Genomic DNA, 15,010 nt, shown 5'->3' on the forward strand with positions numbered 1-15,010 from the left:
ATATCCCGATTTTGCTTCTTGAGCCCCGAATCGGACTATAACATGATATAGCTCCTCCTCCGTCCATATTCATTATTCTTTGTTTGCCTAAAAAGAGATACTGCGCAAAGACCTCGACGGATGCGATCTATGGTGGAGGGTATATATTTAGGATTCGGCCCGGCCGAACTTAGCACGCTCTTACTTGTTTTTTTTTTTGTGGGTTGCCATAATATTTTCATGGATTCTGATTTTGGGTTCTACTGATCCGTCGTTTGATGTTTTTTTATAATCCATAAATTTAAAGTTCCACTATTTTGAATATAACTGAAATACAAGTACAAACATTTCCCAACAGTGTAACCTTAACTGTCATACCCAAAACTATTTCGCTCAAGGGAGCCGAGAGTATAACTACAAACAGCATGCGCCATCTCATCAACTGTTAACCGTTATAAGGCAAGAAAATCCTCCCCTAACAGTGTCAACAAAACATCTGTTGTATAAAACTACAACAGCTGCTTGTCACACGCATGCTCTTCACGCACTACTGTTAGATAAAGGACTGTCATTGATTTTCACCGAATACTGTTATACATTTTTGCATTTATCCTTGTGCGCTACAACGTCATTTCATACGGGTTCATATATTTAGTCGAGGACATTGAAAAGGAAAATTTCATAGTTTAGAACACACAGTGGTGAACGAAGGACAACTAAATAATGAAATTATTTTATTTTGCATTAGTGCTAGGATTAGTAACACTAACGTCAGCTAACATTAATGGCCCCTATCTGCTTTGGGGTCATGCCAAAGTTGTAAATCTTCAACCAGCAGCTCTGGTCGAAGCCAGTGAAAGTGATTTTTCCGATTTGTTTCGTGATGCAAAAGCTATTGTGATATTTGTACGCAACAATACCAGACGCTTGGAGTCGCAGAAATATCCCAAATTTCATCAATTGATCAAGGATAACTCCTGGTCGTATTTGCCACAGCACACCTTGCTTGCGAATCCCTTCAATTACAATGCAAATATTGAGGTATAAAAAAACGCAAAAAATAGAAAACAAAATTTGCTATCTTGTTTGTGTGTGTATAACATGGATTCTCTTCTATTTTGTATGGGAAACTTCTTAGGTCATCAATCTAAGTGGTCCTGTTGAGGAAAGTGATTCGGAAATTGTTGGTGGCTTTGCTGATGCCTTATCCATTTACGGTGAAGGTGAAGTTTTGGGAATCTTAGCAAGCCGTGAAGAAGAAGCTCATTTCATTGCCAAACGTGAGGCCGGCGAGGGCGAAGGAGATGCTGGGGTTAGTACCACTTCCTCGCCACCGGGCCCCGAAGAAACTGAGGAAAGTTACATTTATGTAGCCAGTGGTAAGTTGTGATGATGGATAACAAAAAAAAAAGAGTGCTAACTAAAAAAGAGTTTTTTTTTGAACCAATTATTGAAAATTTTGTAAAAATCTGACTTGAATCTTGTCGCAATGTAATATTAATAGAAAATATTTTGAAATTAGGTTGCAAAAAAGTTATCAACACTGTTATACCCACCACCCTAGGATGTGGGGCATATTTATGTTGTTATTCCGTTTGTAGTACTTCGAAATATACATTTCCGTCCCTACAAAGTATATATGTACATTAGAGCGTTCCAGATACCAAAAATCGAAGCTTGTTTTAATGAAGTAGAGCACTCCATATATATCATGTCCATATAAGTGAAATAATTGAAATTATATACATACTAGCTGTCCCGGGCCCGCTTCGCTGCTCCTTCTTTTACTTTATACGGAACAAAAGTTTCCTTGGAATATTTATTTTCGACAATTAAAGATCATTTAGTGAAATACCATGCTAACTTGACTAACAGTTTAACAATATAGGTGCCTTTATCTGAATCCCATATGATCTTTATTGGTCTACGAATTTAAGTTTGGATGTAAGGTGTACTCCATTCTTAAAATACTTTATTTTAGCCCGATATTCTCATGATATCTGATTTAGAGGTGTTTTGGGGGGTGAGGTGGTCCCCCAGACACTTGGGGCATCGTGCTCTTTTTTCAAATACCATTTACACGAAGAGGCGTCCCTTAAACACATGGCCCCAAAATAGGTTATCAAATTCGTTTTCTTATGGTCGAAAAATTTTAACCTTATGGGTGGTGTATTGGGGAAGGAGTGGTGCCCTAAATACTTGGTCCTACATTTGGATATCAAATTCGTATTCTACTCCCAAATACCTTTATTTGAGCCCAATATTGCGATGATCAGTAACAAATTGCTGTCTGTGGGGTATTTTGGGAAAGAAAATTGGTTCTGTAAGTAGGTATCAATTCTTGCTCTACCTCCCAATACCTTTCATTTAAGCTCCACATATTGCCATTGGCCTTAAAATTGGATATTGAAAATATGTCTAGTTTGGTGTATTGGTCTTAAAAACTGTGAATATTTAGTTCCACTCTCTTTAAGACCCAAATTGTCTTGGTGAGCAAATACGTCGTACTTGGGGGTTGTTATGGTGGGACGTCACCTAGACAGTTGGTCCCTAATGTTGATATCAGAAACGTGGTCCCTAATGTTGATATCAGTAAACTTTAATTTGAGCCCCCTTTTACCATAGTCAGCAGACATGACCGGTTTGTGGGGTGTTTTGGGGGATAGGGCGGCCACTCAGTGACTTGACTTTTGAAATATTTATCAGATTCGTGTTCTACTCTAAAAACCCTCTTATTTGAGCCTCATATTGGAATAGTCAGCACATACTTACTATTGGGTTGCCCAAAAAGTAATTGCGGATTTTTTAAAAGAAAGTAAATGCATTTTTAATAGAACTTAGAATGAACTTTAATCAAATATACTTTTTTTACACTTTTTTTCTAAAGCAAGCTAAAAGTAACAGTTGATAACTGACAGAAGAAAGAATGCAATTACAGAGTTACAAGCTGTGAAAAAATTTGTCAACGCCGACTATATGAAAAATCCGCAATTACTTTTTGGCCAACCCAATATTTGGGTGGTGTAATAGACACATAGACACTTTTCCCGAATATCGATATCAAATTCGTGCTTTACACCCAAAGACCTTTCATTTGAGCTATGGTCGTAAATTTGACCCCTTTTGGGGATGTTTTTTTGGGAGAGGCAGCCCCCCAGACACTTGGTTCCATATTTTGATATCAGATTCGAATTCTACACTCAAATACCTTTTATTTAAGCCCCATATTGCCATGGTCACTAAATAAGTCCTGTTTGGGAGGTGTTTTGGGGAAGGGGTGGACCCCCAGAAACGTGGTCCCACATTTGGATATCAGATTCGTATTTTACTCGCAAATACCTTTCATTTGAGTGTTGTTTGGTGTTTTGTTTTGGGGTGTTTTGAGGTGGGGTGGTCCCCCAAACACTTGGTCCGACAATTGGATATCAGATACGTTTTCTTATCTTAAATACCTTTCATTTAAGTCCCATATTGTCGTGATTGGTCTAAATATATGTTTGGTGGGTTTTAGGATGGGGCGTCCCCCCTAGGTACCCCATCCAAAATTTGGATACCAATTTGTTTATTTAGGGTACTATATGAAAGCACACAAAATTAAATCGCACTACCCATCTCCGAGATCTGGCGTTTCTGAAAATTAGGGTAAGGGGGAGGGTCCACCCCCCTTCTGATATCAAAAAATTTAGTACCCTATTTTCACCACGCGATCATTATGTACCATCTGTGAAAATTTCAAGAAAATCGGTTCAGCCGTTTCTGAGTCTATAAGGAACACACAAACAAACAAACAAACCTACAAACAAAAAATATTTTATTTTTATGTGTAAGAAGATATGGGTGTTATATCTAAATCTGAACCTATTTTACCATAGCGATCGTCTCTGGTCTAAAAAGGGATATGTGGAAAATTTCGTAATGATTGGATAACAAATGCAACCTGCACCTTGATTACAAAAAAGGACGGACAGACAAACGCTACGGAAAAGAAACACAGATAAACGGCATTTGCAGAAAGTAATTTAGGAAAAGTTTATGAGTCGATCCGTACACTGCATCACTACCTCAGTAATGGTAGGAAGAGTTTATGAGTTGATCCGTATACTACATCACTGCTTCAATAGTGGTAGGAAGAGTTTATGAATCGATCAGTACACTACATCACTACGTCAGTAGTGGTACAGATCAAGTTTTAATGATAAATTTCATATTAATAGAGTAATGTATACTCAATTGGATCCCAGGTCGGCATGGGTTATAGTTAGTCCATTGCCAATATATTTCCTATTTATAGAGGGCACGCACTTCTCCATTCCTCAAAAAAAAAAAAATCCTATATATCGTGTTACAGTCTAATTTACATTATTGTCCGGTGTAAATTATATGACGATATAACGATGTCGGTGTGTTCCTGTCCGTTCGTTTGGCCTTTTGTTAATTGTTCTCACGCTTGCACTATGGCTCCCCATGTCTGAACCGAATATGGTCCAGATCGGACTATATTAAGATATAGCTGCCCTTTTGACCTTTTCCATATTTTAGATCTTCAGATTGTTAAAAGCGCATATTAACCGATATCGTTAAAATTTGGACCATTGACAAACACTAGACATTCCGATATCTGAAATGAATTTGATCCAGATGGGACGGTATTTAAATATAGCTGTATTATAGACCGATCTCCCTTAGAGTTACTTCCCGATTCGATTTGGCTATGTCCTTTTGTCTTTTCATATATTCTTGTAATCAAGGTACAAGATTTGTTGTCCGACTAAATTCAAATTTTTCACATGTCATTTTTTGGGCCAAGGACAATCGCTATAGATTTTGAAAAAATTAGTCCTGATTTACATAAAGCTCCTATATACATTAGGGTGGTTTTATCACGAAGGGAAAAAATCGATGTCGATTTGGCGGCAACCCCTTACAATGTTTAATTTTGTTATATTTTAAGATTCTCAAAATTTAAGAACAATTGAAAGATGTTAACACGAACTGCTGGAGCCTCAAAGTTTTGAAATTCCCGATTTTTTTTTGGCTATTTGGCGACTTTTGGGAATTCGTCGGCCTATATCTCTGAAACGGCTAAAGCTATATGCCCGTGTCATACCTCATTCTCTTTTTAAAATTCAATAATGAAGAACGTATGTAGTACTGAATTCGAGATAATGAAGCCATGTAAAAACTTCTCCTGAAAGAGTTCTCGAACTACGGCATTCCGTTCGGATTCGGCTATAAAAAGGAGATGCATTATCATTGAGTTTAAATTTATATCGGACAACACTCATTGATATGTGAGAAGTTTGCCCCTGTTCCTTAATGTAATGTTCATGGGCAAATATGCATTTGCAGTGGTTAAAAACCGGAAGTTTGATTTTGATTGTAGACCCATGATTGCTTAAGAAATTTTCTTAGAATTCGTAGTAAATTTCGATTATGTTAACCGTTTGGTGAGTTTTCCTTGGTTCACAAAAGATCCAAAGATCACCCACATGAATGTAAACTCTTAACCAAATTCACACCTGCTGTACCCTCTACTATGTTCATCAGTCCGACAAATTTGAACATCCGAGGAGCAACGGTCCACACCCACATGAGTGTTAACTCGCCACCTCGTTCTCCAAATCCACACTGGCTAACACTCAACTATGTCTACTATACATAGTTGAAAAATGGTAAAAGAAAAATTAGATATGGACTTAGTCATTTAAAACCAGAATATTCAATTTTGACTCTAGACCCATGATTTCTTGGGAAAATTTTCGTAGAAATCGTCATAGATTTCGATTTTGATAACCGCTTGATGAGTTTTGTTTGGTTCATATTAATTAACTAGCTTTATGAGCAACCAAGGGTCCATACTCACATGATTGTGAACTCATCACCAAATCCACACTGGCTTTACCCTCTACTATGTTCAGTAGTCCGACAAATAGCTGTACTGCAGGAGCAGCGATGGACTAGCTTGCAATGGAGGTCTTTTCTAGAAGCCTGTTTTTGTAAATAGCAGATTAAGTTCGAAGATGGGCTATATCGTACTATATCTTGATATAGCTCCCATATAGACCGATCCGCCGATTTAGGGTCTTAGGCCCATAAAAGTCACATTTATTATCCGATTTTGCTGAAATTGGGGACCGTGAGTTGTGCTAAGCCCTTTAGCATTCTTCTTCAATTTGGTCCAAATCGGTTCAGATTTGGATATAGCTGCCATATAGACCGATCCGCTGAATTAGATTCTCTGGCGCGTAAAAGCCACATTTATTATCCGATTTTGGTAAATTTGGGACAGTGAGTTGTGTAGGGGCCTACGATATCCTTGTTCAATTTGGCCCAGATCGGTTCAGATTTGGATATAGCTGCCATATAGACCGATCTCTCGATTTAAGGTTTTGGGCCCATAAAAAGCGCATTTATTGTTGGATGTCGCTGAAATTTGGGACAGTCAATGAAGTAAAGCCCCTCGACATCTCTCTTCAATTTGGTAAGGTTTTGCGTATCATAAAAGGCGCATTTATTGTCCGATGTCGCCGAAATTTGGGACAGTGAGTTGCGTTATGCCCTTTGACATTCTTCATCAATTTGGTTTAGATCGGTCCAAATTTGGATATAGCTGCCATATAGACCGATCTCTCGATTTAAGGTTTTGGGGCCATAAAAGGCACATTTATTGTCCGATGTCGCCGAAGTTTGGAACAGTGAGTTGCGCTAGGCCCTTCGACATCCTTCTTCAATTTGACTCAGATCAGTTCAGATTTGGATATAGCTGTATTATACCGATATCTCGATTTGAAGTCTTGGCCCATATTTAATGTCCGATGTGGCCGAAATTTGGGACAGTGAGTTGTGTTAGGCTCTTCGAAAATTTTCCGAAACTTGGCCCAAATCGGTTCAGATTTGGATATAGCTGCCATATAGACCGATATCTCTTGGCTCCATAAAAGGCGCATTTATAATCCGATTGCACTGAAATTTGACACAGTGACTTATGTTAGGCTTTTCAACATCCGTTTCGTATATGGTTCAGATCGGTTTATTTTTAGATATATTGGGTTGCCCAAAAAGTAATTGCGGATTTTTTAAAAGAAAGTAAATGCATTTTTAATAAAACTTAGAATGAACTTTAATCAAATATACTTTTTTTACACTTTTTTTAAAGCAAGCTAAAAGTAAAAGCTGATAACTGACAGAAGAAAGAATGCAATTACAGAGTCACAAGCTGTGAAAAAATTTGTCAACGCCGATTATATGAAAAATCCGCAATTACTTTTTGGGCAACGCAATAGCTACTTAAAATACCAATTGTGTTATACACAGGTGAACAATGACTTGAACTTATAAGTATTTGGTCCAAATCGGAACATATTTCGATATAGCTGCTATAGGGCACAAGGTATGCATTTTTCACCGGATTTGACGAAAGGTGGTTTACATATATACCCGATGTGGTGGTAATCTAAAGTTCGGCCCGGCAGAACTTAACTATAATAGCCTTGGAACTTAACTACAATAGCCTTGGACCTTGGCTTTACATGTTCTCCGTCAGCATGACGAGTTCTTAGGCTGACCTAAGAGTTATGGTATGGGTGTAGTATACCGTAGTAGGTGTGCGTTATGCGCTCATACTGTACCATACCAAACATGATGGTATGGTATAGAATGGACGCAGACCGCACCCATACCGTAACTCCTTAGCCTCTAAAGGTTTCATATCCATCATCGCTTCCAAATCTTCCTGAGGTGTAGACCTTTACTTTTCCGTGATTCCGCTTTGGCCTTTAACAGATTTTGGATCATAATAAAACTCCACATCGACTAAAAATTTTTATCTCCAGTTTCTAATAAACCCAAATCGGAAAATGCAAATAATTGAAATGTGATTTTTATAAACAAAAAATTCATATTTTGTCCAAATTTAATTTTCTTGTTGAATTTTTTAGAATTTTTGTTTTTTATTTTATCCACATGAAATTTTCTCAAAAACTCAATTTCTTTCCCTGTCTGTGTCCTTTGCAGGCGAAAAAGCTGTTCTCCATGTTAACGCTGCCCCCGAGTTGTATATCCAGCACAAGAATCTTAGTCTTAAGGAACACAACAAGGAAATAACTTTTGATGATCAAAGATCAAAGGGATATGGCCGTTTGAGTATAATTTTCAAAGTGGATGATGAGAAAGTAACGCTGCGATTTAATTTCACTTTGAAATATGGAACATGGGCAATGAAAGCCGTGGAAGTTCGTTACAAAGATAACGAAACTGTGCTGCAGGTAGTGGGACGACAATACGATGTACCTTCGGCTCCCTTGAAATTCTCCTATCGTTGTTCATCACGGCATTTGTTGTTTACGAATGGAAATGATACATTGAAGATAAAGGATTATCAGGTGATAAAAATGCAAACAAAAATAAAATCAATCCCTTACTCCCATTTACTTGAATCTATTGCAGGTTCAACCCTGGCTAGAGGGTGCTTTAAAGTTTGGTGATGTCTACGATTGTGTAGGTTTCACCACCGCACCCATATGGGCGGGTGTTTTGGTTACCCTATTCCTGTGTGGCATTTTGACCATTGGAATCTTGGCTCTGATGGATATTAAGACACCCAATCGTTTCGAAAGTTCACGCAGCAAACAATTGACCTTTACAGTACAAGAGTGAAGCGTCCCAGGGAAACCATAGTGGTAAAGGGGCGAAAAAGCCCACGGCAGTGTGGCCAGCACCAACATGTTTGTTCCCATGATAGTGGGCATTATAAAACCGTTACTACTACTGGCGTTGGCAGTGCAAATATTTCTAATCCAATCTTTGTTCATTTGTATAGTATTATATATCTATTTATGTTGTTTCTATTAGTGAAATTAACCAACCAAAAAAAGTAAGGAAACAAAAACTCAAATGTATTGTAAACGGAAATAGCCCAAAACTTAAACTAAAACCAACAATAATACCAAACACTTTAACAATAATGACAACATGTTGCTAATTAAAATATAAAAAAAAATCTTTACAATAATAATACTATTGAAAATAAAACGACTATAAAAATGGCATATTACTTTTGACCAATACTATTATGATGGTCCATCTAAGATATACACTCAAGCAAAAAAGAAGAAAACAAGTAAAAGAAGTTCGGCCGGGCAGAATCTTATATACCCTCCACCATAGATTGCATTTGTCGAGTTCTCTTCCCGATATCTCTTTTTGGGCAAACAAAGGACAAAAGAAAAGAATGGCTATAAAATTGGAGCTATATGAGGTGATGGTCCGAATCGGTTATGGTCCGAATCGATAATTGAATTGAATATTGGAGACCATAGTAGAAGTCATTGTGAAAAATTTCAGCCAATTCGAGTAACAATTGCGCCCTTTAGGTGCTCAAAAACTAAAATAGAGAGAACGGTTTATATGGGAGCTTTATCAGGCTATAGGTCAGCTTTATGTATGTTGAAGGTCATAAGAGAAGCCGTTGTATACAAATTCAGCCAAATCGGATAATAATTACGCCCTCTGGAGGCTCAAGAAGTCAAGATCCCAGATTGGTTTATATGGCAGCTATATCACGGTATGGATCGATTTGAACCATTTTTGTCACAGTTATCATAAGTCATAACAAAACACGCCTTGCGAAATTTCAGCCAAATCAGATAAGAATTGCGCTCTCTAGTGGCTCAAGAAATCAAGATTCAAGATCGGTTTATATGACAGCTATATCAGGTTATGGACCGATTTACACCATACAGAAGACGGTTGATGGAAGTCATAACGAAACACGTCGTGCAAAATTTCAGCCAAATCGGATAGAAATTGCGCACTCTAGACGCTCAAGAAGTCAAGACCCCAGATCGGTTTAAATGACAGCCATATCAGGTTATCAACCGATTTAAACATTACCCAGCATAGTTGTTGGAATTCATAATAAAACACTTCATACAAAATTTCAGCCAAATCGGATAAGAATTGTGCCTTCTTGTGGCTCAAGAAGTCAAGATCAAAGATCGGTTTATATGGCAGCTATATGAAAACATGGACCGATATAGCCCATTTACAATCCCAAACGACCTACACTAATAAGAAGTATTTGTGCAAAATTTCAAGCGGCCAGCTTTACTCCTTCGAAAGTAAGCGTTCTTTCGACAAACAGACGGACGGGCGGACATTGCTAGATCAACTTAAAATGTCATGACTTTATGGGGTCTTAGACGAATATTTCGAGGAGTTACAAATAGAATGACCGAAATTAGTATACCCCCATCCAATGGTGGAGAGTATAAAAATGATTAAAACACCACACAACACCAGAAACATACCCCAGAGATTTGCACTGATAAGCCGACCATCACACATTTTTGAGCTTTGAAAGAAGAGAAGTTTTCGGTTTTTTTTCTTCATCTTCTTCTACTTCTTTGTTGATGCCGATTTTCCTTTTTCAGCTTCTTTAAAATTTTACTTTCTAATTTCTTGACCAAATAAGTTAAATGAAAAACAAGAAGTGGAAAAAGTGGTTAACTTTTGGTAACACGCCTTTGGCAAATGGTAAGTACTGTTGTATAGTTATTGCATTATACATATGGGTGCTTCCATAATAATAAATTGAAAAAGCTTTTGTATAATCTGACGAATCAGAATTGGAGGAAAGTAAATAAACAAGGGGAAGCTTGCATGGATTTGTCAAATTCATTTCAAGTGTTTTCTTTACCAAAAGAGGTAAAAAAAGAAATCCTATGGATTTTTTAAATTTATGGAAGACAAAATCAAATAGTGAGATCGGTTTACATAAGATCTAATCAAGTTATGGATTTATTCGGTATAGATATTGGAGGTTATAGCAATAATCGTTGTACAAAATTTCAGCCGATTCGTATAAAAATTGCGCTTTCTGGAGGCTCGAAGAAAAATGTCGAGATATTACTTTATATGGAAGCTATATCAGATTATGAACCGATGTAGACCATTCTTGGTGTATTTGTTGTAGACCATAAGAAAGGACATAAAAAAATAACTTTTTCTAACCTCCACCATAGGATGGAGTCATACTAACTTCGTCTTTCTGTTTGTAACACATCGAAATATTGGTCTAGTGTCTGTTTAGATATAGCTTCCATATAAACCAGTCTCCCAATTATGTTTTTTGAGCCTCCGATTTGGTTGAAACTTTGCAGAGTGGCGTTTTCTATGACCTCTAATATACAAATATGGTCTGAATTGGTGAAAAACCTGATATAGCTCCCATATAAAGGGATCTACCGGTTATACTTCTTGCGCTCAAGAGGGCGTATTTCTTATCCCATTTGACTGAAATTTTGCACAGCGACTTTTTCTATGACCTTCGATATGCGTGCTATACTAACGTCGTCATGCAGCTCATACAGTTCGCGGTTCATACGACGACTACAATCCCCATCAATGCAAACTTGTCCATAAATTTTACTGAGGATCATTCTCTCAAACGCTCCAAACACTTTATTGAAGATTATCTCTTGGAGGCCACATTTTTCGACTTTTGGATCAAAGATATTTTCCTTCCTTATCTTTGCATTAAAATCTCGCATAATGATTTTAATAGTTATTGGATGGGCGAGGCAGCGGTTGCATTCTTTCTCTACGCGTTCGTAGAAATTATCATTGTTCTGCTCGTCCTTGTCTTCCATTGAAGCATGGGAGCAAATACGGCTGATGTTGAAAATATTGGCCTTTTTGCGGATACTGGCTTCCCTGGAGGCAAGGTGTTTCAATCTCCGAATAACCTGGCTTCCCTGGAGGCAAGGTGTTTCAATCTCCGAATAACCACAAATCCACAGCCAAATTTTTGCCTTGTGTCATGGTAGCTACTTGCTTACATACTAACTAACTAACTAACTAACTTACTTACTTACATACTTACTTACATACATACTTACTTACTTACTTACTTACTTACTTACTTACTTACTTACTTACTTACTTACTTACTTACTTACTTACTTACTTACTTACTTACTTACTTACTTACTTACTTACTTACTTACTTACTTACTTACTTACTTACTTACTTACTTACTTACTTACTTACTTACTTACTTACTTACTTACTTACTTACTTACTTACTTACTTACTTACTTACTTACTTACTTACTTACTTACTTACTTACATACTTACTTACTTACTTACTTACTTACTTACTTACTTACTTACTTACTTACTTACTTACTTACTTACTTACTTACTTACTTACTTACTTACTTACTTACTTACTTACTTACTTACTTACTTACTTACTTACTTACTTACTTACTTACTTACTTACTTACTTACTTACTTACTTACTTACTTACTTACTTACTTACTTACTTACTTACTTACTTACTTACTTACTTACTTACTTACTTACTTACTTACTTACTTACTTACTTACTTACTTACTTACTTACTTACTTACTTACTTACTTACTTACTTACTTACTTACTTACTTACTTACTTACTTACTTACTTACTTACTTACTTACTTACTTACTTACTTACTTACTTACTTACTTACTTACTTACTTACTTACTTACTTACTTACTTACTTACTTACTTACTTACTTACTTACTTACTTACTTACTTACTTACTTACTTACTTACTTACTTACTTACTTACTTACTTACTTACTTACTTACTTACTTACTTACTTACTTACTTACTTACTTACTTACTTACTTACTTACTTACTTACTTACTTACTTACTTACTTACTTACTTACTTACTTACTTACTTACTTACTTACTTACTTACTTACTTACTTACTTACTTACTTACTTACTTACTTACTTACTTACTTACTTACTTACTTACTTACTTACTTACTTACTTACTTACTTACTTACTTACTTACTTACTTACTTACTTACTTACTTACTTACTTACTTACTTACTTACTTACTTACTTACTTACTTACTTACTTACTTACTTACTTACTTACTTACTTACTTACTTACTTACTTACTTACTTACTTACTTACTTACTTACTTACTTACTTACTTACTTACTTACTTACTTACTTACTTACTTACTTACTTACTTACTTACTTACTTACTTACTTACTTACTTACTTACTTACTTACTTACTTACTTACTTACTTACTTACTTACTTACTTACTTACTTACTTACTTACTTACTTACTTACTTACTTACTTACTTACTTACTTACTTACTTACTTACTTACTTACTTACTTACTTACTTACTTACTTACTTACTTACTTACTTACTTACTTACTTACTTACTTACTTACTTACTTACTTACTTACTTACTTACTTACTTACTTACTTACTTACTTACTTACTTACTTACTTACTTACTTACTTACTTACTTACTTACTTACTTACTTACTTACTTACTTACTTACTTACTTACTTACTTACTTACTTACTTACTTACTTACTTACTTACTTACTTACTTACTTACTTACTTACTTACTTACTTACTTACTTACTTACTTACTTACTTACTTACTTACTTACTTACTTACTTACTTACTTACTTACTTACTTACTTACTTACTTACTTACTTACTTACTTACTTACTTACTTACTTACTTACTTACTTACTTACTTACTTACTTACTTACTCACTTACTTACTTACTTACTTACTTACTTACTTACTTACTTACTTACTTACTTACATACTTACTTACTTACTTGCTTACTTCCTTACTTACTTCATTACTTATTTACTTACTTACTTGCTTACTTACATCCTAACTTACTTATTTGTCAGTGCTGAACTCTAGGAAGCCAATCTCGATCTTTAGCCCGTGCGCCATTATGTTAGGTGTGGCAACGAATATCGCCTTAAATTAAGGAGCCACATAGGACGCTCTTGAAACTTTAGGTTTTTTGTGTTCTGCTGGGGGATGTTGACGCGGTGTGGCGGCTTGCTATATGCCGTTATATATTAAGAGAGTCCTTACTTGCTGACATGTTAGACTTCGTTTTCCCAAAAAGGGTTCTCTTGGCTGGGAATCAGGGAATATTATATGTTTCTGGATGGCTAACGATATACGTGGACAGTATGTCGGCGCTGAAGGGTCAAGCGTCGGGCCATCTGAGGTCAAAGCTGGTTAGAAGATGTAAAGATCTTCTTTTAAGCTATGGTAAAGGCTGTCAGGCTCTGCTGGATACCGGGCCTTCTAGACGAGGGGGAAACGAAGCTGCCAACTAGCAGGCCATGAATGGATCGGTGATTGCTGCAGATCGTGCTGCGGAATCAAAGAGCTCTCCACTGTGCGAGCTTCTTGGTAAGGTGGACGCATTCAACGAAAACTGCGCGAGTGAGGCGTTGGCTGGTGCTGTGGATTGCAAAGGCCCGTGACCGTGCATCTCGTCAAACATGACGTCGCTTATCCTAGGGCTGAGTTAGCATGCTGATTGTCCTGACTGGTCATTGCAACGTCTTTGACATCGAGCTTGACGCTTGGAGAAGCAACAACTTGCGTTTGACGTACGATGACCATAAACGGTCATGCGCCTCGCAATGTGCTCACAGCATAATGGGTGACCAACTCTTTCCGTCCCTGGATTCCCTCCGACAACTTAGTTCTTTTGTCATTCTGGAATTGTGTAGAGGCCTGAATTTGCTCACTGGGCCATACTCTCCGCGGTGAGAGTTTCTTCTTCTTGTCTTGTGCGTTGACTTCATTTTTTACCCTTCATCATAGGATGGGGGTATACTAATTTCGTCATTTCGTTTGTAACTCATCGAAATATTGGTCTTGACATTCTAAGTCGATTTATCCATGTCCGTCGGTCCAACTTTCAAAAGAACCCTAACTTTCGAAGGAGTAAAGCTAGGCGCTTGAAATTTTGCACAAATACTTCTTATTGGCATAGGACAATTGGTATTGTAAATGGACCAAATCGGCCCGTAAGTTGATAAAGCTCCCCTTTAAACCTATCTCACTATTTGACTCACTAGCTTTTAGAAGACCCAATTCTTACGGGATTTGGTTGAAATTTTTGACGTGGCGGTTCATTCTACTTCCAGCATTTGCGCCAGG

The 15,010-nt window shown here is 36.8% G+C and overlaps 1 protein-coding gene across 1 annotated transcript; it reads left to right on the forward strand.

Moving 5' to 3' along the window:
* Positions 1 to 557: 557 nt before the first annotated feature.
* Positions 558 to 8,867, forward strand: LOC106095686 (uncharacterized). Its single transcript, XM_013262979.2, has 4 exons — positions 558 to 1,020; positions 1,118 to 1,358; positions 7,993 to 8,360; positions 8,425 to 8,867. The coding sequence occupies exons 1-4, from the start codon at positions 703 to 705 to the stop codon at positions 8,632 to 8,634; spliced, it is 1,137 nt and encodes a 378-aa protein (XP_013118433.2). The 5' UTR covers positions 558 to 702; the 3' UTR covers positions 8,635 to 8,867.
* The last annotated feature ends 6,143 nt before the right edge of the window (positions 8,868 to 15,010 follow it).

Source organism: Stomoxys calcitrans, chromosome 2, assembly GCF_963082655.1.
Source record: "Stomoxys calcitrans chromosome 2, idStoCalc2.1, whole genome shotgun sequence".
NCBI classification, from domain to species: Eukaryota; Metazoa; Arthropoda; class Insecta; order Diptera; family Muscidae; genus Stomoxys; species Stomoxys calcitrans.

Excerpts from the sequence above, each read along its gene's own strand:
- LOC106095686 (XM_013262979.2), top strand. The coding sequence starts at position 703 with ATGAAATTATTTTATTTTGCATTAGTGCTAGGATTAGTAACACTAACG. Across the intron at positions 1,021-1,117 it reads ATTACAATGCAAATATTGAG|GTCATCAATCTAAGTGGTCC; the intron begins GTATAAAAAAAC and ends GAAACTTCTTAG. Across the intron at positions 8,361-8,424 it reads TGAAGATAAAGGATTATCAG|GTTCAACCCTGGCTAGAGGG; the intron begins GTGATAAAAATG and ends AATCTATTGCAG.